A 26505-nucleotide genomic window follows, 5' to 3' on the forward strand; every position below is an offset into this window, starting at 1 on the left:
TGTTTAAAGAGCAATCTCATCATCTTTCCTTGACATAATTCGCGGCGTGATGAGCAGCACTACAATTTTTTCTTGTTATCAATCAAATAATTATAACACGAACTGAAAATTATTAAATAAAAAATAATTTTGACCTATTTATTATCCTGTGTAAGTATAAGTATATCAACTCAAGTATGTTAAATGGTGAAGTTTTTGAAGTCATTTTAAGTGTGTTCCACCATACAATTAAACATAATTATTTGTACTATATATTTTCCTAAATTTATCCAAAACATGCACAATGAAATCCAAAAAAAAAAATTGTAGTTATTTTAACACAAGAACAAAGAAATAATAATAAAAAAATCTGTTATTTTATGAGAATCGATTATGTTTTTCCCTAAAAAAAAGAAGAAGGGAAAGAGAGAGAATTACTAAGCCATTTTCATGGGCTCCAATTGTAAGTCCAATGGGCTTGGCCAGTCAACAAAGTAGGCTTCTTTCAAAATCTGGCAAGAAGGAATGGAATGAGAAAAATATCCGCGGCAGCCCGAAATTTGGACGACAACGAGAGCCAACCAATCTTTAAACGTTTCAGATTTATTTGCCTTGTGTGTAGAGCTAATTGCAACACCGTGAGGGGAAAAAAAAAGGAATACTCCATAGAAATTATGGGGAGCGCGAGTCTCATCCCCCATCTGCAACTCCACGGTTGCTTCTACAAACGCTTGGACTCCGTCAGAAACGAACACCAACAATTCCCTTCACTACAGCTCAACATTAATTCCAAGAGGAGAGGGAGATTGAGATTCGATGCTCCGCATACCAGGTCGACAAGTTTCAGAAGAGTCGTTTGTTTCGCTGCTGTTGACGATGACGTCTCCGAGCAGCAGCAGCAGCAGCAGCAAGATTCAACCAGTACTAGCTCACTTCTCGAGGATAGGCCTGGTAAGATCATTCATAATAACCCAATTTCGCAAATTTCCTTTTTCTCTTTCTTAATTATCGGAATTACCTTGTCCTTAATTATCGGAATTGAGGAAAATCGGATTTTCTTGTGGTTTATTTATGTTCATGCTCCTATGCTATGCAAGAAGGCTATTTTCTGCGAAGTAGTTTTACTCTCCGCCGTCACTTGCTTATAATAATAGCGTAGAAAGTGTATTTTTGATAGTAGTTTTGCAAACTAGTTTGTAATTTCGAGATTCCGGATATTTTGATGGAAGCTTCTTCTGGATTCATGGGTTCTTAATGATTCTTTGTTAGTTTATCTTATCCAGGTCTTTGTAGTAATCATGCTTGCTTGACTGTATATAAGATGTTTAATATCAATCTTGTATTGAACAATACCGATACAGATGTGGTCGATAGTTTGCCACAAAACTTTGGGCAAGATAGTGAAGGAAGTCCAATTTACAATTTTCTTTATCCCCAAAAAGAGCTACTTCCCGATGATAAAGAAATGAGCTTATTTGATCACCTTGAAGAGCTGCGAGAGAGAATATTTGTTTCAGTTTTTGCGGTTGGAGCTGCTATCGTGGGATGCTTTGCATTTTCAAAAGAACTCGTTATAGTTCTTGAAGCTCCTGTTAAATCGCAAGGTGTACGATTTCTGCAACTAGGTCCTGGTGAATTTTTCTTCACAACTTTAAAGGTTAGACCGAATGAATATCCTTTGCCTTCTTAATGCATGCCACTTTGTTAGTTGCAGTTACATGATATTACCAGTCCAAACGAAAGGAAAAATAAGAACTTTTTTATGTCGAATTAGATACACATAATGAACTTATGCTTCTCATTTCGCTCCTCATGTTGTATTCACCCTGCATCCAAAGACGTGTTTTTTGATTGCATATTATTCTAGCTATTTAGTTATGAAGTTGATGTGATGAATCATGACCTTAATGAACCCCCTATAATAATGATCTCTCACTGTCCATATTCTAGCTCTGCCTTTGAACTTGTTCTGCAATTTTCAGGATCAGTAATTCACTGAAAGAGTATCTGTACATCTTATGATAGCCCCACCAGCTTTTTGCATAAAATAAAAGTCTTGAAACTTTGAGTTGCCTGTTAATTTCCACACGGTGCTGACTCATTAAATCTATGGAAATTGAAACCGTGCTTTATGTCACACTTGTATGTTGTCTTTTTATGATGTAGAAGAGATTGGGAAGCAAAAGACCCCTGGAATCTCAAATAACTAAAAGGAAATAATTAATTATTTCAAGATTTTCTTTCTAAAACAAAAGCAGCTAAAGTTTTTTGATGGGTCCTAAATCACTGTCAAGTGGTCTGGCCCATTGACAAAGTAACTGTATTACCCAGGTAATCCTCAACCTGAAACTAAATAATGATGGTCTTCATGGTGTTCTTCCATAAGATGTAACTAGTTTTATGTTCATCTTCAACCTAGTGCAAATCCAAACCCTTAAAAGTGGCTACACTGTGAGTTTTGTTTATTAACAGATCAAGAAAGCTGAACTTGCTTGAGGAAACACAGTTACATCAACAGCAATTTAATTTTATGACGTTTCATGTTTTTCAAGTGGCAGACAAGGCTTTCAACCCCCCCTCTTTAAATGATAAAATTTGTATAGTGATAGGGGGAGAACATGAAGTGTACGTGATAAACATTAATTTAATTTTATAAAGAAATGAACAAAAGAAGAAGAATAGCAAGAGTAGAGAAAAAGAATGAAGGGAAAGCATGGACACCTATTTTGGAGAGATGAAAATGTTTATAGCTCGAAAGCTAAAAAGATGAAACTTGCTCATCTCTGATCACTTTGATATACTCTTGAAGTCTGTACCACATACATTTGAAGTCTTTACCATGACACATACATTTGAAGTTTGTACCACGTGCATTTGCTCCGTTTCCCTAACCACTAGTAGCACCTCTGCAACTCAGAAGAATGCTTAAACAGAACACAGAGAGAGCATGTGCCTCACCTATTCACTTTGAATGGTGATTCGATGATTGTAAGACTCATGCCACAAATGTAAATCTTTGGCTCACTGTCTAATGTGGTCTGTTGGCAATTTAAAGACCACGCTCAAGGGGATTTTTATCTTGAATGTTGCATCATGCTCATTTAATCAAATACCATTCACTGTCATTGTTTCTTTCTACTTTATACCTTGTATTTGGCCTAATCCCCAGCATAAGCCTTTCTTCTTTCCTGACCCATTATCATATATATAGCAGCAATTATGGGATCCCTAGGGAATAAGATATTTATGCGTGTAGATTTTCTGAATGTCATCTTACCTTGTTAAAATTCAACCTCAGCATCCTCATTCCCTTGATAACATTAAATGTTTGTTGTGCTGCAGGTTTCAGGATATTGTGGCCTTCTTTTGGGAAGCCCGATTATTCTCTATGAGATCATAGCCTTTGTTCTTCCAGGTTTAACAAAATCAGAGAGAAGGTTCCTGGGACCGATTGTTTTAGGTTCCTCGGTACTTTTCTATGCTGGAATTATTTTCTCCTATTTGATTTTAACTCCAGCAGCTTTGAATTTCTTCGTTAGTTATGCTGAAGGGGCTGTGGAATCTTTGTGGTCTATTGATCAATACTTCGAGTTTGTGCTTGTGCTTATGTTCAGCACAGGCTTGTCATTCCAGGTAAATATTTTTGATAGCTGTCTCCTTGCCTCCCCATTTTCTGTTTGGATGTGGCATGGCTTTTATTTATCATGCCACGAAGGATAGTTTTTAGCTTCCACTAATTGGGAGTGCTATATGCAACCATTGTATCCTTAAAGTTTTTAACTTGCTTCATTGTCTTTCTTCTGTGCAAAAGATATCATTCTTGTCATTCTCCTGTTCTATAAAACAGGCTAAGATGATTCTGTTACCATTTTAATTTTGTGTTTTAATTTATTTGTTTCACTTTACTCTCTCGTTTTGTATGTGTGGGTGTCAGTGGGTATTTTTTTTTTAATATATATATATATATATATATATTTGGGGATGAAATGCCAAAACATCACAGGAAACCCAGGGTGTGATAGATCAAGCTAACCTTCTTATTCAACAGGTTCCTGTGATACAAATTCTTCTTGGACAAGTTGGCCTAGTTTCAGGAGACCAAATGCTTTCGATTTGGAGATATGTTGTAGTTGGTGCAGTTGTTGCAGCAGCTGTACTTACACCATCAACAGATCCTCTTACTCAGTTGCTTCTAGCAGGACCGCTTCTAGGTCTTTACTTGGGTGGTGCATGGGTTGTCAAGCTTACAGGCCGATGATTGATTGTTTGTTTGATTGTCCACGCCATTCAGCATATGGGGTTTGTTGCTAGTGGCCTGTGCATCAGGAGTATGACAGGTTTCTGTTAATTACCGAAGGATGATGAATGTCAAAGGGATGGGGAAGGAGAGTGAGCATCTTTGACATCGCTGGTTTGACTTGTACTATCAAAGAAGAAGAGCTTTGTCTGATATATACTGATGGTAATGTTGTATGAAACACGCTATATTGAGTAGCCCAATGATAATTGTCAAATATATGCCACTTTTATCTTAAATCTGCATCATGACCAAATTGTCGATGACATAAAGAAAAAGGTTTTTGTTGATCAAGTAATGCTCACCCGATCATCCCCTAGGTATACCATGAACAGAGATCATTCCCTGGCAGAAGCTTCTGCATCTATGAAAACGTGCATAAATATTACATCTCTTTGAAGTTTTATTATCTTATATTTACTTGGATTGGACCTCTCAAATACATGGAAATATTTCAACTTTCTGGCATTAACTAGGAGGAAAGACCTTTATTCAGCAGTCAATTCAAGACACTTTCTGATCAGCCTCATTTATCTGAATTTCATTAAATATGATTTTAGATTGATCATAGGTATTAGCAATCAACCACGTTTAGAGGGTTTTCGTCAATGATAAAGAACGGTAAAATGCAAGGTAACGCCGAACGGATTTTCAGTAACCAAAAACAGAACCATGAAATCACGCTGTTATTGCATGTGAGAAGAGAGGATCCTGAGGTGGTTTTCAGGACCCATGACAACATTGTCTATCTGACAGACCTTATATTTTCAGCTGCCAGTGCCAGATAGCCATAAACCAAGCTATATATATATACATATATATCCGTTTTCAACTTAAATCACGATTCTTGCAATCACATCAACACAACAATTCGATATCAACATAATAAAGAAACGAATTGCCTATATAGTCTAAGATAAAAAGATAAAATAAATATAAATTATCAAGTTTTATCATCTTGGGATGCATATACACGATTGCTTGAGCAACAAAGTAAAGTTAGTAACAACTGCGGTTTTCAATGCCTTTGTTGTCCATTAAGATATTTATAATGTTCGATTTGCATATTACAAACATCGTGTTGGACAAGTCTAGTTCAGAAACAAACTCTGAGCGAGTTCCCCCATCCCTCTTAACAGCTTAGAGCGACATTCTGCATCATGAATTCTATATCACTAGAACTACAGCAACCAGTGTAGCTTCCATTTGTTTCAATGACCTTTTCAAATCATTGCATGCCTGGAAAGCAGCTTCTGAAGAGCTTGTCAAACTTTCTATCTCTGTCCACACTTTGTCAATAGCACTAGAAAATTTCTCCAAAGCTGCCTTCATAGCTGGAAATTCTTGCGGGGGATAAAGACAGGCCCCAAGCTCATCAATCTGCACTCCAATCTCTTGGCACAGCTTCAATAACTTCTCCAGAGTGTCCACAAAATTGCCGATGTCTTCAGGCTTTTCTTGCTTAAGCAAACCAGTGATGGTGCGGATAAGTTCTTTTATGAGTACAACTGTCTCAGACACAACCCCAATTGCTGATTGAGCAACTTCCATCTCTTCAGGTGACAGGTCATTGCCTAGGTCATCACTCAGACTATCATTGTCACCGAGTCTAGTTTCTGCATGAGAAGCATCATCATTGGAAGCTTCTTCTGTCTGATTGGAGGATACTGGCTTGAGCTCCTCCATCTCTCGAAGAACATCCTTCACTGAAACTGCAACCTGTGTCATTGCTCGCCCAATCGCTGTGATATTTGAAGCAGGAGTCTTCTTAAGAGCAGTGCATGCTTCCCATACTGCACCAACTAATTGTGGGACTAAAGGTTTGAGGTCTTTATTTCGAGATCCTGCTAGTGAGTATATTCTAGGGAAGGAAGAAATAAGGAGCATCAAAATCCATCTGTTTAAAAGGCATGATGAATCGCCACACAATCATGTCGATGCATAAGATGACCTGAATAACCTTGTAACACTAGTCTACACCTGGAAACAAGCATTCATGGAGGGAACTTGCATATTTCATTGTCAAGTTTACTTCCTGAGACCATATGGGACACCTAGTAATCAACTATCTCACTAGAAAAGATTAAACATATCAAAAGCTAACTCTAGATTCAAAAATGCTTCTAGAACAATTATGCAATTGCCCTCTCAAAATCCTGTTTTTGTTTCTGTTTTACTTGCTTCTTCAATTCCAGTATTATAGAAAAATTTTGGGTCCTAAATGGCCATAGATAGTTGTTCTGCTGCATAGTGAAAATTTGGGCCACGAGGATTTTTTTCTCAAACAATTGGCTATTCCTTAATCACAATATATCTCTACACTCGTTTTAATAGTGTACAATCAACACTGTGGTTTCCCCAACTTAAACTACATTAGAAACCTTGGGCCTCGATGAATTTAGCAAGTTGTATGTTGCAAGGGATAATGATGAGATAAAAGAGATGCACTCATCTCTAGAAAAGAACACCACTAATTGGATTACACATGCACTCCTTTGCATGATGTGTTTGTTTAGTGGATGCATTTTTGTGTGCATTTGTTTGTGAAAGAGAGAAAGAGGTGTTACCAAATGAGGAGACAGTTTCCATCATCAACTTAAAACTGCATTCAACAACTTGCTTAATGGATGAATGGATAGCAGATGCAAGAGTAGGTCCTGCACCTACCATATTTCCATGAGAAAGCAGAAGCAAACCCTGGAGCGTATTGAAGTAGGTTGCCATGTTTTCCTCAACCGCTTTAGCTTCTGGTGTTTCCCCAGTCCAGAGCATTCCAGCTGCACCATAATAGAAACACCATCGCAACATAATAGAAACACCATCGCATACCCAAATCTGACCCACAATGCCACATATGAAAAAGAGAGCCACAGCTAGCTCTCCCGAAGTGGGAAACAGGTCTAAAATTTCCTTTCAAGAGACACGGGACGGGTGACAAATCACAAATATGCGCAGGGGGCGGAACTCCGTGTATCAATGAGGGTTCCATGGCACCCCCAGTTTTTTAGGAAGTTCACAATTTAGTCTTAGTATTTTGAAACTTTTTAATTGTATCCTTTAATTTGAGACTTAGTTTGTATAAAATACATATTTTTCACCCTCATAAAAATATATACTTTTCATCTTTCTTAAATTCTAGTTCCGCCGCTTACTATGAGGACAGTTTTGCATAGCCATCTTTCTCATCTAGAGTTTAAAACATCAATAAGAAAACAGCCTTAATGAACAAATATGAATAACAACCAAACTATATAATGTTGTCAGAACAACAATAAGATGGCAGAAGCACTCGAACCCAACCACAACATCCAAATATAGACCAAAAATCAACTTGTCAAATGAATATTATTAATTCAAAAAAGCTTACAGCCAGACACCTTAGCAGCTGCATACTCTCGAAACAGCCAATTTTCACCTCCTCGAGCAAAAGAATTATTAATCAATTAAAAAAAATGAAAATTTACTCTAGTTTCTCGTATCACCCATTTCTAATTTCCACTTGGTCCTTTTATGATGAAATAGAACAAACCAAATTGAAATCCTTATAATGTCCCTGAACATATAAAAGCACCAAACAAAGAAACACAAGTAAAATCTGACAAGACATTGACTGAGAAATACTTTCAATGGGAAAACGAAGGATAGTACTATGAAATGAAGATGTGAGATTAAAGAAAAAAAATCACAAGGAGCAGAGAAAAAGCAAAGAATGGCACCAATAGTAGCTTGCTTGGAGACTTGATCGCCCATTTTAACAACAACATCCCAGGTCAGTTTATCAAGTGATGAAGCTGGTGTCTGATCCACAGCTATTATTCATACAGAAACCCAAAAAAAAAGCATCAAAATTATTATGTATAATTATTAGAAGAGGCATTCATTTAAAATAGAGGAAGAAAACCTGGAGGGTCTCATGGATGGTGTTGAGGTGCCCACTCAGACTTTGATTCAGACGCTCTCTCTCCGCTTTTCCCATCTCCCTTGATCAATCTAGTGGTTTTGGGGTTTAACCTCCAGTTTTTTTGTCTAGCCGAACGGTGTCGTTTGGTTTACCCTGACAAAGACCTCAATTGAGCTCTCCTCAAATTAGGGGTAGCATGATCTAACATTTTAGGTAAATTCATACAGTTTATTTTGAAATATTATATTAAAATAGTGAGTGATTATAATCCTTTTCAATTATTTTTTCTATTAAAAAAAATCCAAACCAATTAATAGTTTTGATTTACACATCAATTTTTTTTTTAATAAAGAAATCCTGAAGAGATCAGCATGTAAACAATTGCTTTAAGAGTATGTCACATGTTAGTCAGCATATCAAGTCCTCTGAATATTTTCTATATTTGTTGCTTGTGTATATATAGACACACACATGCAATCATCAATACATCACATGTTTTGTTTTTTAACCCTTTGAAAGAAAACATCGAACAGTGCGAGTAATTGCTTACCAGACTCATGTTGAATTTTGTTACAGTAATCCACATATCATCTACAATCTTATTTTTAACGAAATTCAAGTAAATTAGGCTGTTCGGAAAGCTTCTGCATTGGATCCATGAAAAATGAAATAGTTTCATGTATTTCATAGGATCGATGTATTGGGACACGAGTTGTTCAGACCGCTAACATTGCTGCTACCGTAGAGGTGGACAAGTATATCTTATTCTGCAGTTTGATTCAGGCATGCAGGTGCTGCTGCAATTTTTTTAATGATTTTGAGATTTGATAGAGGCGATTTTGATGGCAGAAGGAGTATTCATAACAATTGAGAGTGCTACTATATTTCTGGTTTGGGAGAAACGAACTCTTTTCCTGTGAAGAGTTTCGGATGCACCACTTTCCATACTATTGCATGGCTGCACATGTACAAGGGATGCAAAACTTGTTAGGGATTTGCCTTTTATCTTAAATATAATTTTTATAAAATATAAAATGTGATGTTAGAGATCGAGAGAACATGGGAAATAATAACTTTAGCTAATTATTTACAGGCGAAGACCATGTCAAAATTCCATCATAGTTAAAAGAGAGGATAGTATGCCACTAGACTAGAAGCACAGACTGCCTTGATATACATGTATACACTTTCATAGGCTTGTGGCAATAAAGGGGAAGGATGGAGTCGGATGTAAACAAAATAGGCAAATAAAGTTTCCTTCTCAAAACAGTACAAGTCACGGCAGTAATTCCTAACCTAGGAATCTACTAAAGACGATGCTAATGTTAGGTCAAGCCTATAATAATCTCTTGCACTGTCAAACTCAACAAAATTCTAAAGAATACTGGGAAGAAGGAAACATATTCATAAAAACACCATCCTTCCTTAACTACATGATGCTAGCCATGTCTTCCACATTTTGATCATGCAACTGTTTCCCGCCACCAAGATTCATTAGCTCAAGCACCATGACACCAAAACATTGCTCATTATCGTCCCTCTTAAGACTGCAACTTTCCATATTAACTTGTATGTCGCCCCCGTCGATTCATTGCTCTAATACGCTTTCTACTGAATATCTTTTCTCAAATATTCTTTCCCTTGCGTCACTTGCCTGCAAAAATATGAAAACCCACAGATTAAAACATCTCCATAGAAAAGGCACAATAAGATCAACTTATTGCAAAATCACTAGAAAGCTAACAGGATTTAATACACACACACACTAACCGATGAAGCTTCAAGGGATTAAGTCTGGATAACAAACCTGTTTTTCCCAATTCGTACAGCTTGTTATGAGGGAGAGAAGAACTGTTTGCAAAATGGCACCAACTTGTATGCCTATCCAAAGGCCCCTTGCTTTCAACTGCAACCAAAGGCCCAGTATGGCAGCCACTGGAACCCCACAAAGATAAAATGCAGCAAGATTGACATAAGCCCCTATATGCTGCCACCCACATCCCCTTGCAACACCTGATATGACATAACAAAGAAGACTAGGTCTAATTGTTCAAAGATTTATCTCCAGAGAAAATTTGCATGTTGATTGAAAAAAATGAAGTTTAACCTGAAAGAACCACTTGTAAGCCATCTAATATAACAGACAAACAAACCAGAGGGGTCATGTTGGAAACATAGTCCACAACTTCCTTCTCGTTGCTAAAACTGTAACCAAAAATGTCTCGGGTGCCAAAGAGGGTTCCGCTTACTATAATTACTTCAATGATTGCTAGAATCATAACAGTGTAGACGGCTATGCGAGCAGCTTGTGGGCGCCCAGCTCCTAATTCATTTGAGACTCTAGTGCTACAAAAGATATCCAAAAAAAGATCTAAGAAAAATCGATCGTATCATTGATTGTGCAGAGATAAAGTATGCACATGGGTTCCATCCAATTTGGCTGGTAAAGTTTTGCCTTCGTGTTAAGAAAAGAGGAAACAAATCCCGCACCATATGTGGAAAGGAAGGAATTGAAGCGGTGGGAGGGTTAGCCCTCTGTTCAGTTCAATTGAAACCGCCAAAAAAGAGCAAAAAAGGCAGAGAGAGACAAAAGCAAGCATTTGCATTTATAGAATTTATGCATGTACACTGGAGCAAACCTTACTGCAGCACCTATTCCATACGGTATTGAGTAGAGTGTTGAGGTTGTAGTGAGACTGTTTACAACATTGGACAGTGAATTATATCAGGTAATATTGTCATTTAGACATTAAAGTGAAATCTCCAAAATACAAGCAGAGTCGGAGAGCATACCACACAGATAGGACTGAAGTCTCGAGTTGTGGATTTGATAAGAGCCCTGATAGCAAGACTACAATCTCATACGCCCACCATTGCAGGCTACAATTATCAACAAGTAAAAACTCATAAAAGGTTACATGCCTTCTGATAGAATGTATGAAACTCTGTATGCTATCAAAGGAAAAGAGGAAAGGACAGGGATAATTTACCAAATCATCACGGCAGATGGGATAGCAAAACGGAAGAATTCTCCAATTCCATGGAACATCTCCATTGAAACTGGGACACGGGTTTTTGCACAGGCAGAAGAATATTTCATGTACAATAAAAGAAAAATAACATTTAACCAATTTGAAATGCTGATAGCTAATGCTCCTCCAACATTTTCTAGTCCAGACTTGAATACTAAGAACCAGCATAGGGGTATATGTAAAAGAAGAGTGACAACAGAGCTCGCAAGCATTGGAATGGTTAAACTTTGAATTTGAAGGTATCGAGAAAGTGGCTGAAATATTGCATAAGCAAAAAGGGTAGGAACAGTCCATAATGTAAATCTTCCAGCTTCATGTGCAATTATGGGATCTTGGCCAATTAATATGAGCACCTTTTCCACGTTAATCCAAACAAGAGACACAAGGGAAGCAACTAAAACTAGGGAGAACATAGCACCATAAGTTTGATGTCCCACTTTTTGATACTGTTGAGCTCCATAAGCTTGCCCACATAAAGTTTCCAGTGCACTTGCCAATCCGTTCTGTTAAAAAATTGCATAATTGGTCACTGTCAAATTCTAATTACTCCAATTCTATCCAATTATGCGTATTGTAAATTTTAAAATTTTCTTCAATCCTCTGATTTTTCTGTTCTAACTGGTCACTGTAATGTTACTGGCAGTTTTAGAAAGAGGAAAAGAAAAAAGATGTATAGAAAAGGTAAAAACAGCAAAAGCAACTTACAAGAAGACTCATGCCGGTTACATTACAGAAGGAGATGGATATTGCAGCGCTTGAAAGAGCTAGCTCTCCCAAATGACCCACCATCATATTTGATATAACCAGTAACAAGTAAAGGGAAGTAATGGTAACCACCATGGGTCCTGCTATATAAGCAAGCTTTTTCGCTTCTTGAGTGAACACATCCCGTGTTAGGACTAATCTTTCCCTTCCTTCTAATTCTGATCTCTTTTTCGGTAGCAGTAAACTCTCTTCCATGCTCATCGCTGTGTCTTTCGTGGGCTCCTCGATCTCCCCTGTTTCTGTATAGATGTTGAGAGATATGAATAGCAAGCCAAAGAAATTAATGCGCAAATTGGCCAAATTATCAGAGCATCTCTTGGAGTTTCCCACATGTTCTTTTTTTATCTGAAATCAGCACATGTTTTTTATTTTATTTTATTACGCTTGGAGTAAAAAAAAAATGTCATGCAAAGTAATTGGCTATGCAGTGAAAAAAAAAAATCCCCTCTGGTATTGAGAATATTGACCAAAGTGTCGGTTGTCAATGGGACAAGTGTCGGATTTTATAATATTTATATTCTATTTATTATATAAGGGTAAAAAAATTAAAAATTATTTATTAAATTTCAGGCATTTATTATATAATTATTATTTATTATTTAATAAAAAATAAGAATAGTTAATATATATATAATGTATTGCATTAAAAAATTTAAATATTTTATAAATATATCTATATAATATAAATATATATTTTGAGTTAGATTAGTTGAACTTGAAAATATTTATATTGAATTTATTATCCATTAATTAAAATAAATATTTAAAAAATACTTATTTATTTAGGTAATGTTAAATCAATATTTATCATGTTCAATTAAATTATTATCTTAGTTAAAATGATGTTTATTGAGAACCGTCCACTATTATTATTTTTATTTTTTGCTTTAAATTAAATTATTTTTTATATTCTTAAATTATTTTAATATAATGATATCAAAAATAAATTAAAAAATATTATTTTATTATATTTCTAAATAAAAAATACTAAAAATATATATATTCTTTAGCACCCCCTTACCCCTATCCCGAAAGCATAATGATATTCGCACTCCCCAAAATTATAACCACGCACCCCCGCTGATTTATCTTTTTATATAAATCGACAACTATGCCCCATGCGAGATCCTCTGGCTGCTTTTCTCGTCTTCCTGAACCAAAGCCCCAACTTCCCAAGCCACATTCCACGACTTTCACTGGAATTAATCAAAACCTCACCTCAGCAACATATCTTCTTCCTCTCTGCATCCGTCTACCCCATTTTCTCTAACAAAATTCTCCCTCTTTGCTTTACTTTTCTCACATTAACCTTGGTAACCCACGAAAAATCTCTTCTCAGTCCTCACTGACTCTCGAAGCAAGTGAAAAAACGTAAAAAATTCCACGTATATCTTTAACTTCTTACCTGGATCTCCCCTGTCTCTCCCATCCATCTCTAACTAATTCCCACCAAAACAAGGTTGCAGCCGCCGTGTTGAAATTGAAAGTTTGCTGTTGTTTTTCAAAACATGATTCGTTGTTTGTCTATTTGATGTTCGTGTGATTATAAGGCTGGGGGTGCAAGTATCACCTCCCCGTCTCCATCTTTGGTAGTTTAACACTCGTAATGCAATTGCAGATGCTTTCTAAAGAGTTTTTCTGTCGAACATTTTTTTTAAATGGAATAACATTTATAAAACATTAAATAATCGAAAAACAGTTAAAAAAACACTACTAACTCTAAAATGATAGACAAATTGCAGCCCTCGTAAGTATTTGAATTGGACATGGGTCATTGTTAAAACCGGGACAAGCAACAGTCATGCCTCTGAAGCTCAACACTTTTAAATTAACTTTTATTGTGACAGCATCTTAATTTATTGTCTGTCATTATCGACGAGGATGACCACTGCAATTAAATAAATGCCAATAAATCACAGAATCCCACAATAGATTATTGCCCAGCCCGCAGAATCTCTGTGGGGTGTTAAAGATTCTTTTATCCTGGGAGTATTTTATTTTTACAGGTCTATCCAATGGGTATGCTTTTCTTTTGAAAAGAAGAACATTAAACTCTACTCGCATCCGGAAAATAAAATAAAATTGTTACCATAAAGGGGCTGGGGGTAGGTGAGGGTGGGGTTGAGGAAGGATATGAATCAATTATCGTTGCATTGTAGAAAAAAATATATTATAAATCTATTTTCTTTCCACCAAAACAGAGTTGGTTTTTTCAATTAAATATTTGAGATTTTCAATTTAAAGCGGAAAGTAATATTTTGTTGAATAAGCACTTACAAGATATTCAATTTACTTTGTATAAATAGACCAACCATGCATGGAATAAAGAACGTTAAAAGTCACCGGATAAAAGGGTTCAAGGCTGCCGACGTGAAAAGGAAATTAAAAGAAAGAAGAGTAAACAGGCGTATTTATTTCAAGAAAAAAAAAACACGCCAGTGGTGAATTGAATTCTTCACTCACCTCAGTCACGCGATGTTGAAGAGACGTCAATGGGAAAGCTAACATTAGTTATTGAGTTTTAACCCTTTTTTTATTAAAATTTAATATTTTTTTAATTAATATTTTTTATTTTTAAATTGCTTTGATAGGTTAATGTTAAAAATAAATTTTAAAAAATAAAAAAATATATTATTTTAATATATTTTCAAATAAAAATAACTTTAAAAATTAAATAACCTAAAATTAAATTAACAGTAAATTTTGAAATTGAAGCAGGTGGCGTGAAAACTTGAGGATTGGAGGAGAATTATCTAGTAAATCAAAATGATTGATTTTTATAACAAGAATAAATTCGTTCAACTTGAAGTTTTAAGCTACATTCTTGTTTTTTTATTTTTTTTTATATAAATTCTATCTTCTTATTGAATGTTTGTTGACACTAAAGGCATTATCTTTGTTATTGGATGTTATCCCTTTTGCCCATGAGAAAGAACTAATTATCTTAAAAAACTAATCTCATATTATTATTCATTATAATAATGCTTCTTGATCATTTTATTTTTAGTCTTTGCTTTGAGGGTAAGATGAAATTTTTAGCATAATATAAATGTTTTTTGAGATTTATACAGGGTTTTTTCGGTAATTATGTTTTGTTATATACATTAAATTTACTAACACAACCCTTGAATAAAATAATCTAATAATTTTTTGTACAATGATATTTTTATATTTTCATATTTTATAAAACAGTTAAAATACTATGTTACTTTTATAATTTGATTTTTTTTAGCTTCAGTTTTAGAGGCTTGATCACTTTAACTTTAGTTTTAGAGGCTTGATTGCTTCAAAAACAAATGTATTTATATGCATCATGTTGTAGTAATATGTATTTGTATAAATCATGTTGTACTACTATGTATTTGTATAAATCATCCTTTTCTATCTTTTTTTTTTATTAAGCTTTTAAGTAAAATGAATTAGTGGAAAGGATTTGTACTATTATCTTTTTATATCTAGACATGAGGAAGGGGATACTAGAATTGTTTGTAATAAATTTTATTTTTTTAATTTTTCAAGGTGACTCGAATCAATTTATATAATTTGAAATTCGATCTCTTGATTGAATTAACTTTTAAACCGGTTTAATAACCATTATTAAAATGCAAAGCTAGCACCAAATCATTTCCAACTCAAAACTTAAAAACGAAATTAGGCAAAGATTAAGAGCAATCTCGTCCAACGCAATTACACAAAATACTACCTTGAAGATTTGCCTCGAGTCTTAAAGCTGATTTGCTCGATGTACAAAGTATTCTACGGTGAAAACGTAGAGGATTAAAATACGATATATGTAGATGTACACACACACTACCCAAAGAACAAATGAGTAACCTCAGAGTTTCTCCTCCTCGGAACGCCGATAGGATTTTGACACGGGATCTGTAAACAAAGCACATGTCCATAAGATGTTTTACGGGTGGCTTAATTAAACAATAAATAAATAAATATATTTGTATTAGGATGCTTACTGAGTCATTAGTTACAGTGGAAAACAATCCTGATCTCTTTCCTTTTTCTTTTTCTTTTTTTCCTTCTCTATTTCATTGTATGTGTGAACTGAAAATTTAATTTCAGTTCATAACAATAAATAAATAAATAAATGACTTCAGCAACTAAACTAGCTATAATGGCTACACCTGTTTTTTTTAAAAAATCTTTACTTATTTTGTTCCTCAGGGAAATCCACAATATTAAAAAAACATTCAAACACAATACGTATTGGAGAGTTTGGAGTGAGAAAGGGATTTAATGTTAAAAGGTACATCCTCTCCATTTCTCCATGTTAACTTTCTGTTATTAAATACATGGAAAAGCCTGAAATATTCATTGCATTTTAGGTAAGTAGTAAGGAAAAGGAACCGGAAGAACATGGAAAAACGACTGCTAACCTTATCAGCTTAATCAGACTTTCCCTTTTACAATCTCTCATACATAGCAAAAATAGATCACTGGTCATATCTCTCGAATCATATTAATCCATTGTCATGACCTTCAAAAATCCTCTCCCTTGCCATTCTTGCCTGCAATACAAAATCACCAAGAACAAATGTATTACCAGCAGAGCATGATATAAAGAAGCAGAAGACAGAGTACATGCAATCGTCATAAGAAAGAATATAAATAAATAAGAACAGAGATTTATGCACCGTGTCAAAAACAATGCCATTTCACACTTGGCATTTTTTTGTCTGTGATTAATCAACAACAGTGGGGAGATTCAAAGCAAGATTAATCCATGCAAGTGCACAAGATTGAATAACACACCTGTTTTTCCCAATTTGTGCAGCTCGTGACAATAGAGAGTAAAATTGTTTGAGTGAAGGCACCGGTTTGAATTCCAATCCAGAGGCCCATGCCTCCTAAATTTAACCAGAAAGCCAACAAGGCAGCAGCTGGAATCCCACAAAGATAGAAGGCTCCGAGATTTATATAAGCCCCTATATGCTGCCATCCACACCCTCTTGCAACCCCTGAAGTAAGGGACATTCGAATCTATAAAACAGTGCAAAAATTTATCCATGGCACAGAAATACTTTGTTGATAGAGAGGTCTAACCTGAAAGTACTCCTTGTAAGCTGTCCATTATAACCGACAGACAAACCAGAGGGGCCATCGTTGTGACATAATCAATTACTTCCTTTTCATTGCTGAAAAGATAGCCAAAAACACGCCTGCTGGCAAAAAGGGCTGAAGTTACTATAATTGTCTCTGAAACTGCAAGAAACATCGCAGCATAGACAGCTAAGCGCGCTGCTCGTGGGTTCCCAGCTCCTAGTTCATTTGCGACTCTAGTGCTGTACAAAGAGAAATAGGAGATATCAGCATGATACATCAGTATTATAAAAATAATATATCTTGTACATATAAAGCTCTCAGTAGCAAGACCTTGCTGCGGCACCAAGTCCAAATGGTATTCCATAAAGTGTTGAAATAGTCATGAGACTGCAGAAAAGTAGACAATAAATCAACATAAATTCAGTCCATTTGAGAAATAAATTTTCCAATTATGTTTCAGATTTTCTGCAAGTGATCCAAACCAGATTGGGGTCAAGAAGATTATAGAGAAGGAGAACATACCACACGGATAGGACTGAAGTTTCAAGCTGTGGATTTGGTAAGAACCCTGAGAGCAAGATAAGCAGCTCAAATGACCACCACTCAAGGCTGCAAGCATCAATATAATCTCATACATCGAAGACTGTAATGTCTTAAAATTAAAACAACAAACAACCTAGTCTACAACTAAATTACCAGATCATTACTGCAGATGGGATGGCGAAGCGGAAAAACTCTCCGACCCCGTAGAATAACTCCTTATAAATTGGAACACGAGTTTTTGCACAGGCGGAAGAGTACTTTATGTATAATCCAAGAAAGATTACATTCAACCAATACGAAATACCCATTGCTACCGCAGATCCCACATTTTTTAGCCCAGACTTGTATACTAAGGCCCAGCAGAGAGGTATATGGAAACAAAGAGTGGCACAAGAGCTAATCAGCATGGGCATGATAAAACTTTGTGTCTGAAAATATCTAACAAGTGGCTGAAGAGTTGCATAAGCAAAGAGTGCAGGAACAAGCCACACTGTAAATTTTCCGGCTTCATGCGAAATTGCTGGATCTTGACCAGTGAAATGGAGTATCTTTCCCATGTAGATCCATATGACAGATAGAGGGATACAGGCTAAGTTTAGGCAGAAAATTGCAGTATAAGTTTGAGTTCCAAGTTTTTTATATTGCTTAGCTCCATAAGCCTGCCCGCATAGAGTTTCCAATGCACTTGCCATCCCCATCTGTGTAGTAACATGTACAAATTACATGTTATGGTCAATTAGAAGCACGATTCAGCTTTAAAAAACAACAAAGACTTTTAGTTATGTCTTCTTTCTTTTTTCCGCAAATTATCCATCCCTTTTGTTTTCATCTTCCACGCATGTTTCTACGGATTTAAAACAATGATAGCTACCTTGTTGATTCTTAACAGTAATTAGTGAACATCACTCTTTACTTTTATATATACTTCCTGCATGACACAGTGTTCACCATAATTTAGAACATTTGCGGGAATATTAATAATTAGGTAATGGTAAGGTGGAAAGGCCACTACCACTATTCCAAGCTGCTGGGTCGTTGTTCCACCTTAAATTGATGCAACAAAATTCTTTACCTTGCAAACCATATATATAGGCCCATTCTAGATGAAATTAATGAAGGCAAAACCAAATTTGGTTGCTTCTCTTTCTGATTCTCTCTCTTATAATTTTATTTATTCTGGGGCCTGCTTGATCATGATCGTAAAGTTGCAAAGACAAACTTCCAGCTAAAGGACAAATTATTTTTTGTTTTTATTGAAATCAAATGCTATATTAAATATATGTCTTCATCAAGGCATTTGACTAGTAAGTTGGTGTGCTAGAACTCTTGCTTTTATCTTCATAAGATAGAAACTAATAGAAAACCGCAACTTGATTCTGACTTGATCACTTACGATGTAGACTACGTACGACCTTTTTCTAATTGCTTCCTTACATTATTTCATAAATTCGCCGTTATGAGTTTGATTTGGGGGGGTGTTGTCATAGCCATTGAAAGCAACCGTTTGTAATCATGATCATGCCAATGAATTAAAAAGAAAACCAGCAACAATTCAATAAGCAAAAGAAAATTTAGAACCCTACTGCAAAGATCATTTGGGTGATAAGTTCCTATTTTGTCAGATGTAGATTGTCAGCTGAGATGTGATTTGTTACAGTTAACTATATATTACCCCCATTGCGAAAGTTCGTACTTGTCAGCATGGTTGGATTTTCCTCTTCTTTTGAAAAAAAAAATGGGAGAACTAATTAATCTTTTTCTTTCTTTCTTTTTGACGTTATGGGGACTAACTAAATTAATTCCTACAACATGCTTCTCTCATTGTCTCAATTTCCTTAGTTATAACACATTCTGACTAACCAATTAACTCGCTAGTGATAACCATTTCGTCACACAAGCTATTTCGTACCTAGTTCTTGATTATAAGGTGTGACCATTGCCTAATCATTTAACTAAAATATTGTCCCTGGCTAACCTGATAAAAGTCACTGGATGAGACAAATTTTAGTGCGATGAACAAAGAAAAGAGGAGGACGTGTACAAACTACAAAAATACAGAGGGAGGCAGGCAGGCAGCATAAGCACTTACTGACCACCTCGATTCTTCTGTACTGTTTGTAAAATTAAGACTAGTGAAATGGGCATGTATTGTAAATAAAACTACTACGATTAGACAAGAAACAGACAGAGACTGGCAGCAATCAAACTCAAGCACAAGCACCGTATATCATTAATAATAAATAAAGAAAAGAAAAGGATTAAATACCATGAGACTGAAACCGGTGACACCGGAAAGAGAGAGAGCCATGGCGGCACTAGAGAGGGCAAGCTCACCAAGGTGACCAACCATCATCATGGATATAACTTGCAAGGAGTACTGTGTTAGAATCACAGCCACCATAGGACCCGCTATGTAACCAAGTCTTTTCACTTCTTGAATGAATACACCCCATGTTGGGGTTGGAGTTGGACCACTAATACCCTGCCCTTTCTCGTCAACCTCTCTTGGTAGCAAACTCTCTTCCATGTTCTTCTCTCTGTCGCTATGGCTTGTCTGACAACGGAACCGAGTTCTGCTTGGTTCACAAGTATCGGATTGTTGGAATATGAAAAGGGCAAGAGCTGGAGAGAATAGAGAGAGAAAGAGAGAGACGTCTAGGTTTTGCAGCTCATAGAGGATATTTTTATCATGCTATTAGGCACCACCGGGCTTCGTTATTCAAATGGGCTGTCTTCGGGGGTTTTTTTCGGGTTTTAGGGATTCGTTTTTATTTATTTTTTTCCCCTTAAAAAATGACATTTTCAATTTAGACGGAAAACATTAAGATCATGCTTGAAGGCATACGTGGGTAACCCATCCTTTGGGTGGAGAACACGGTGTTCTCTCTAGAGCTTTCTGCTCTCCGTTTTTATGAAATAAAATAATAATAAGAATAATATAATGGATTTTGACGGAGGACCCAGTTGAAGATTTAAGAAACACAGGAGGCCAAATTGATAGAAAAAAATAGAGTGGGGATTCAATTTAAAATTAGTGTATGGACTGGGACTGATAATTAAGAGGTCAAAGAAAGATGGAAACAAAACCATGAGCCATGCCTCCTAATGAAATATGGTGGCCGTAGCAGATTAAGATCAGATGCAGCCTCGTGAATGAAAATATATATATTTTTTATTTTATCTTGACATGGCATTTCCATCTAAATGCATCATTTAATTTGAGTTTACAGTTATTAAAAAAGAATAAATGTGACAGTCTAAATTTGTTTGTATTCCTTCGCCTGCATGGCTGTATTATTTTCTCTCCTCGTTCTGGGATGTCGACTTGAGATTTTGCCGCAAGAAAGATTCAAGATACGGTGGTTCGAATATTTCCTTTAATTGATTGCCTCGTCCGTCCTAAGCTTACGAGACCAAAAGGGAAGGTTATATGTCCCTGTCTAAACTTTTTTTTCCTGTGATTGTATGATTGTGTCTAGGAATGCTATGTCGGTGATTGTTTTTTTATTTAAAAATATATTAAAATAATTTAAAAATATTTTAAAGAAAAAAAGAAAAACAAATTCAATATCAATACCAAACCCGGGAACACATGACCCACGTTGTGGAAGAAGCGTGGTCCCTGGGGCAACTTGGAAATTTAAGGCCTGGCCCTGGGTCCTGGGACTTTGGTATGAGGAGCAGATATGATACGTGGAAGCACGTGGAATTCATTTCAGAGTTTTTAAAAGCGAGTCAGGAAACTAATTGGATCCTTTTTCGAGGAAAAAGATTGTGCGCACTCCTCTTTAAATTTCATTGTTGATTTAATATTTCATTTGTTTTTTAAATAATTTTTTATATTAAAATATATATAACTAATATTTTTTTTTTAAAAAAATATTTTTAACATCAAAACGATTTAAAATATATAAATCATGTTAAATTTTAATAAAAAATTTAAAATTTTTAGGAACACGGTTTGCACCGCGTTTCCCAACGATTTCATTTATAAATTTAATGATATATAAAATATATGTTTTTTATGTTTATGACTCTTAATTTTTTTTCCTATTTTTTCCTTTATTGTATTCTTCTTCTTATTTTTTTTTATCAAATTTTATATCAAGACACAAATTCTGTATGAATATTTTTTTCTAACTTTTAATTCCTTTTCTCAAAGCTTCATATATTTTTCCCCGAACTTTAAAACATGAATAAAAAACCTCAAAGCTTCATCAATATTTAAATTCCTTTTATTTTAATGATTGGTTGATATTGATCGTATATATATTTTTTTCAATGTCACAACACTAAGGAAAGGTAGATTTCTTAAGCTTTGAAAACTGTACTAAGATTTCTCGACAGTTACTTAAATTTATACACCAGCTCTAACATAACTCGTCAAAGTGAAACTCATGCAGGTGAGAAATTTTGAGTAATTCTTCCGCGCATCAAAAATTGCATTCTCCTTCTCGTACAAAGATGGAGCCCATAAACACTATCATGGTCAAGGGCGGAGCCCTGTTAAAAGCCTAGGTGTGCTCTTACCAGGTCAAGATTTGAATCCATCAATATATTAAAAATATTAATGAAGGTTTAGGTGCAATAAATTTATTGTTGAAGGTTTATGTGCAGTAGATGACCATGCCATATATCGATGGATTAAAATGAAAGGGGGGGCTCTTGGCATATTTTATCATGATTTATATTGAACAATAGTTTGTTGAAGATATTTATAAATTCTCTGAACGAAAAATCATAAATTAACAAGTTTTATATAAAAAATAAATTTGTAATTCTCGATCGAGTTATTAGAAAATTCTGAAAATTTGTATGGAGCCTTCTAATATGTTATTTATAAAACCTTATTTAAAGAAAATACTTAAAAAACCTTCAAGAAAATACTTAAATCTCCTCTAATGTCTTCCCAAGTGAAGAAGAACAAGTCTAGGATGAAACTTAAATTCTCGATCGGGTTTTATAGAAAATACTTAAAAAAAAACTTTAAATTTAAATTTGTGATTGTATCCTTTATTAGTTATTTATAAAACCTTATTTAAAGAACGTGAACTTATTCTAAAGAGAAAACTCTTCATTTTCATCCTCTTACCAAATAAAGAAGAAATTGAACTGTCATTCACGAATTGTAGATCCAAACAAGAAGAGTGTATTTTCTTCTCATCCCCTTCCTTTCCACAATTTCCTCCCCTTTCCCCAGTCTCCCCTCAAAAATTCCCACGCGCACAGGTAATGTATACATAAAACTCTTCATAAACTCGATCATGAACAAGTGAAGGAAATCGAAGGTTCGAGTTTAAAAACTCTCTTTTTAAGATACAACTCGTCTTCTTCCCAGTTGTATTCACTCTTGTTCGATTTAATTTTCTGCTCCCCTTTTTCGTCACCAAATCATAAACGGTACAGCCAATGAATGATCATCCTACTGCTTGCCCGTGTAGTTGAAGTCTTCGTGACAATTAGAGCGTCTTTGGTAGTGTGGTTGTCAGTGCTTTTCAAATAATTTTTCATGTCAAAATGCATGTCAACGATATTTTTTCATTTTTTAAAAATCATTTTTAATATCAGCATATCAAAACGATCCAAAACGTATAAACCATATTAAATTTTAATAAAAAAAAATTAAATTTTATGGAAACACAACCACAACCGCGTTCTCAAACAATGCCTAGAATAATTGTCGTCTTGAATTTGAAGTTGTTCCACCTTTTCGATGCAAACTATTCATGCTGATTGGTTAAGAGAATATATATCCTCCCACCTTTTTCATGTTGTTTAAATAAAAAATTAAAAAATTATTTTTTTTAATAAAATTAATAAAAAATAAATATTTTTTATGCACAATGCTAGTGAGAGAGATACATTTCTTATATAATATTAATATTAATAAAAATATAGTAGGTATTTAGAAGATTTTTATACATTTAAGGAGATGAAGTGATAATTATTTTTAATATTTTATATTAAAAAACATGAAAATAAACAAATAAATCCTTACAACTCAATATAAAACCTAAAAATATTATCAAATTCATATGTATTTGAACCTGAAATGATTTTAAACCCACAAGTATTAAGTTTGATATCTCGTGAAGTTTGTATTCAATTGAACTGAACGAATAACTAAATCCAAAGACATTGGACCTGGAAGCAAGCTAACACATGTCATATTAGTTTGATATTTTATCAAACCTATATATATTGGGTTATTATCTTATACTTTTTTAATTATAAGTTTTTAAAACAAACATATCACATATATAAAACACACTGAACTATCTCAATGTTTTTATCTATATTTGGTATTATAGAAGCATGATTTTTATATATTTAAAGACTGGGCATCGTCAAATCCGTTTACTCGACTGATCATATGTAACAAATGGGTCTATCAAATTAATACATGTCGTTAAGAAAAACATGTGAATTACAGTGTAAATTTGTTGATAATTTCTCTTGAAAATATTCACGATCACTTGAGAAGAAAAATATTTATTATTAAAATATATGGTAAATATAAAGTAAATGAAGTTTAATAAGATTAGTAGATGACGAGGATGTTTAAATCCAGTCAACGTCATAAATGAAATAGCAAACAAAAAAAAAATGATAAGAAAATGACTCCTTAACCCGTTAAACGGAGCGATTAATGGGACAATATAAACAAACGGCCATGCGATGGCCTTTTTGTTGTTCGAGTGAATTTTTTTCTCACGGGCCGCTATGATTTTATTAGAGTTCTTAATTAGACAAGAGCACAGTAAACATAGGAAATTACATTGAACGTTATGTACCTTGATCGCTCCTGTATCTTTTGCTTATAAAATCATGCCGACCGACCACCGGTTATGATGTTATTTTTCTAGTTGGAACATCATTGGATTCGGCTTGTGATGGTTAAATACACGTGACTTACATTTTGTTGTTGGATTTCTTTCTGTCAGGAAGAAAATGGTTTTTTTTTTTTTCACAGTGAGTATGGATGTCAAGAATGGAAATTGTTTCTATGCTAAATGCATGTTTGGGAACGCGGTTTAACCCGTGTTCTTAAAAAAGTTGATTTTTTTTTTGCTAGAATTTAACATGATTTATATGTTTTGGATCGTTTTAATGTGTTGATGTAAAAAATAATTGTTAAAAAATAAAAAAAATCATTGGCATGTATTTTGACACGAAAATTTATTTGAAAAACACTCGCAACCACACTGTCAAACAAGCTCTAGGTTTTTGCCGTTTGGACAAACGCAAAGCTGCAGAAATCTGCAACCCAGTCCTCGGCATTATTAATATGAATATTTAATTTAATTTATGTGTATCTCAATTAATTTTATAAATTTTAAAATTAATAATTATATAAATTTTTAATAGCTCGAATTTTTTTTTTTTAAACTGATGTGTTAAACTACTCGACACTTTTTAATATGATGGGGAAAAATCATCCTTGATTCTTTCTGTTTATTTTTTACTATACTGAAACTAATGGGACACAAAACATAGCAAAATAAACTAAAACAGATGGGTTACACAGTGCCAAATACTATAAAAAAAATGACTTTGCCTCTCTGGCACAAAAAGTTGGCCTGGATGCTCGGGCGATGATATTTTTTTATTTTATGTGCAGTAAAAATACTTAATTTTTCTGAATAAAAAATATTGAAAATATTGGGATTCCCTTGCAGTTAAAAAAAAAAAAAACGTTAACTTTCATACAGTGTGATTTTAGACGTTTCACCCTTTTTTTTCACAATTAAGTGGGCTCGGGGGCATATTATTATTTACTTTGTAATAAATATTATTGAAAAAAGTGATTGATGTGTATGTGATGCACATGTCGGCGCTTTGGTTGTTGTTGCGGTGTTCGAGTGGCGTACATGGTGTTTCTCAGCGGCTAAACATCGACCGAAAAATCAAACTACCCCATATATAATTACATTTAATATATTGTATTTTGGTTTAAATTGTGATTATCTGTTGTCAACAAAAAAATTTTAAACTAAACCAAAAAATAAAACTACCCCATATATAATAATATTAGACAAACACTCATGGAATATCATTTAAACAAAATCTTTGACTGTATTAGGGTTTTTTCAAATCCACAAATTAGTTTTCTTTCTCTCTCTAGAAAACAACTTCTCATCAAGAAAAAGATTTAAAAAATCAAAGATTGTATTAGCTTCCGATTCAATTTATTTTGTCCTGGAAGATTTCTACAAGAAAAAGAGGGTGTTGTTGTTCAAGTATATTTTTTAAAAATTTTGATTTTTTTTAACTTTAAATTAATTATTGAAAAAGAGGGTATTCAATTTGTTTGGTATTATTGTTCATCTATATTTTTAAAATTTTTAGTTTTTTCTAGTTCTAAATTAATTATTTTTTTAGTTTTTAAATAATTTTAATGTATTTATATAAAAAATAAATTGAAAAAAAAAACAATAACGAAAAAACGTTGCTTCTCATCATTGCATGGAGGTCAGTTCTCGAATGAGATGACAATAAACTGGCAAAAAGTGTCATACCATCGAGGGGTTTTCATCTCTCGCCAGACCATCTTTGGCTGATCTAGCTTAAATATGATGGGGTTTTCACTACAACATGTATAAATAACTTGAATGTATCTGTTATGCTCTGACATAAACTTTCCCTTCCACTGATTTTTTGCAAAAAAGTTATCTGGGCATTCAGGGGGAGGCACAGCAAGAACATTCCAAGTATGCTCCGTGGGGTCAAAAACACCAAGCCAACCAATGAGACTTCGACAGTAGAAGAATCTATTGCAAAAAAAAGGATCTTGTTCCAAATACTACTCACAGAAGGAAGCAATTTTGATAACTACTCACAGAAGAACTTCATGGCATTTTTTTATTTTTGCTTTGCTTCAATTAACCTGGCACTAGCTGGATTAATGAAACTCAGTTGAGTTAAACAAG

The 26505-nt window shown here is 34.4% G+C and overlaps 4 protein-coding genes across 10 annotated transcripts; 1 reads left to right on the top strand and 3 right to left on the bottom strand.

Moving 5' to 3' along the window:
• Positions 1-576: 576 nt before the first annotated feature.
• LOC133697853 (sec-independent protein translocase protein TATC, chloroplastic) lies at positions 577-4515 on the top strand. The gene is made up of 4 exons (XM_062120664.1): positions 577-930; positions 1341-1636; positions 3322-3612; positions 4028-4515. Exons 1-4 carry the CDS (start codon positions 654-656, stop codon positions 4235-4237), a joined length of 1074 nt encoding a protein of 357 aa, XP_061976648.1. The 5' UTR covers positions 577-653; the 3' UTR covers positions 4238-4515.
• Positions 4516-5188: 673 nt separating this feature from the next.
• Positions 5189-8398, bottom strand: LOC133697865 (uncharacterized). Of its 3 annotated transcripts, none has more exons than XM_062120676.1 (4): positions 8172-8388; positions 7993-8080; positions 6844-7053; positions 5189-6123 (listed from the first exon to the last, which is right to left on the bottom strand). In XM_062120676.1, exons 1-4 carry the CDS (start codon positions 8250-8252, stop codon positions 5444-5446), a joined length of 1059 nt encoding a protein of 352 aa, XP_061976660.1. In that variant the 5' UTR covers positions 8253-8388; the 3' UTR covers positions 5189-5443. The 3 variants fall into 3 exon arrangements, 1 of the variants encoding a protein (XP_061976660.1); XR_009842947.1 differs by having other exon boundaries at positions 6006-6137; positions 6944-7053; positions 7993-8085; positions 8178-8398; XR_009842948.1 differs by lacking the exon at positions 6844-7053 and having other exon boundaries at positions 6002-6137; positions 7993-8085; positions 8178-8391.
• A 1010-nt stretch (positions 8399-9408) lies between these two features.
• LOC133696863 (protein DETOXIFICATION 12-like) lies at positions 9409-12288 on the bottom strand. The gene is made up of 7 exons (XM_062119150.1): positions 11915-12288; positions 11168-11712; positions 10971-11057; positions 10817-10873; positions 10285-10523; positions 9985-10190; positions 9409-9831 (listed from the first exon to the last, which is right to left on the bottom strand). The coding sequence occupies exons 1-7, from the start codon at positions 12173-12175 to the stop codon at positions 9766-9768; spliced, it is 1461 nt and encodes a 486-aa protein (XP_061975134.1). The 5' UTR covers positions 12176-12288; the 3' UTR covers positions 9409-9765.
• Positions 12289-15613: 3325 nt separating this feature from the next.
• Positions 15614-20464, bottom strand: LOC133696655 (protein DETOXIFICATION 12-like). Of its 5 annotated transcripts, XR_009842717.1 has the most exons (10): positions 19842-20464; positions 17729-18273; positions 17555-17641; positions 17363-17419; positions 17033-17271; positions 16742-16947; positions 16366-16497; positions 15946-16033; positions 15809-15856; positions 15614-15730 (listed from the first exon to the last, which is right to left on the bottom strand). XR_009842717.1 is itself a non-coding variant. In XM_062118903.1 (7 exons), exons 1-7 carry the CDS (start codon positions 20100-20102, stop codon positions 16444-16446), a joined length of 1449 nt encoding a protein of 482 aa, XP_061974887.1. In that variant the 5' UTR covers positions 20103-20464; the 3' UTR covers positions 16166-16443. The 5 variants fall into 5 exon arrangements, 1 of the variants encoding a protein (XP_061974887.1); XR_009842716.1 differs by lacking the exon at positions 15946-16033; XR_009842715.1 differs by having other exon boundaries at positions 15614-15856.
• Between the last annotated feature and the right edge of the window lie 6041 nt (positions 20465-26505).

The sequence above is a fragment of the Populus nigra genome, chromosome 6, assembly GCF_951802175.1.
Source record: "Populus nigra chromosome 6, ddPopNigr1.1, whole genome shotgun sequence".
NCBI lineage: Eukaryota > Viridiplantae > Streptophyta > Magnoliopsida > Malpighiales > Salicaceae > Populus > Populus nigra.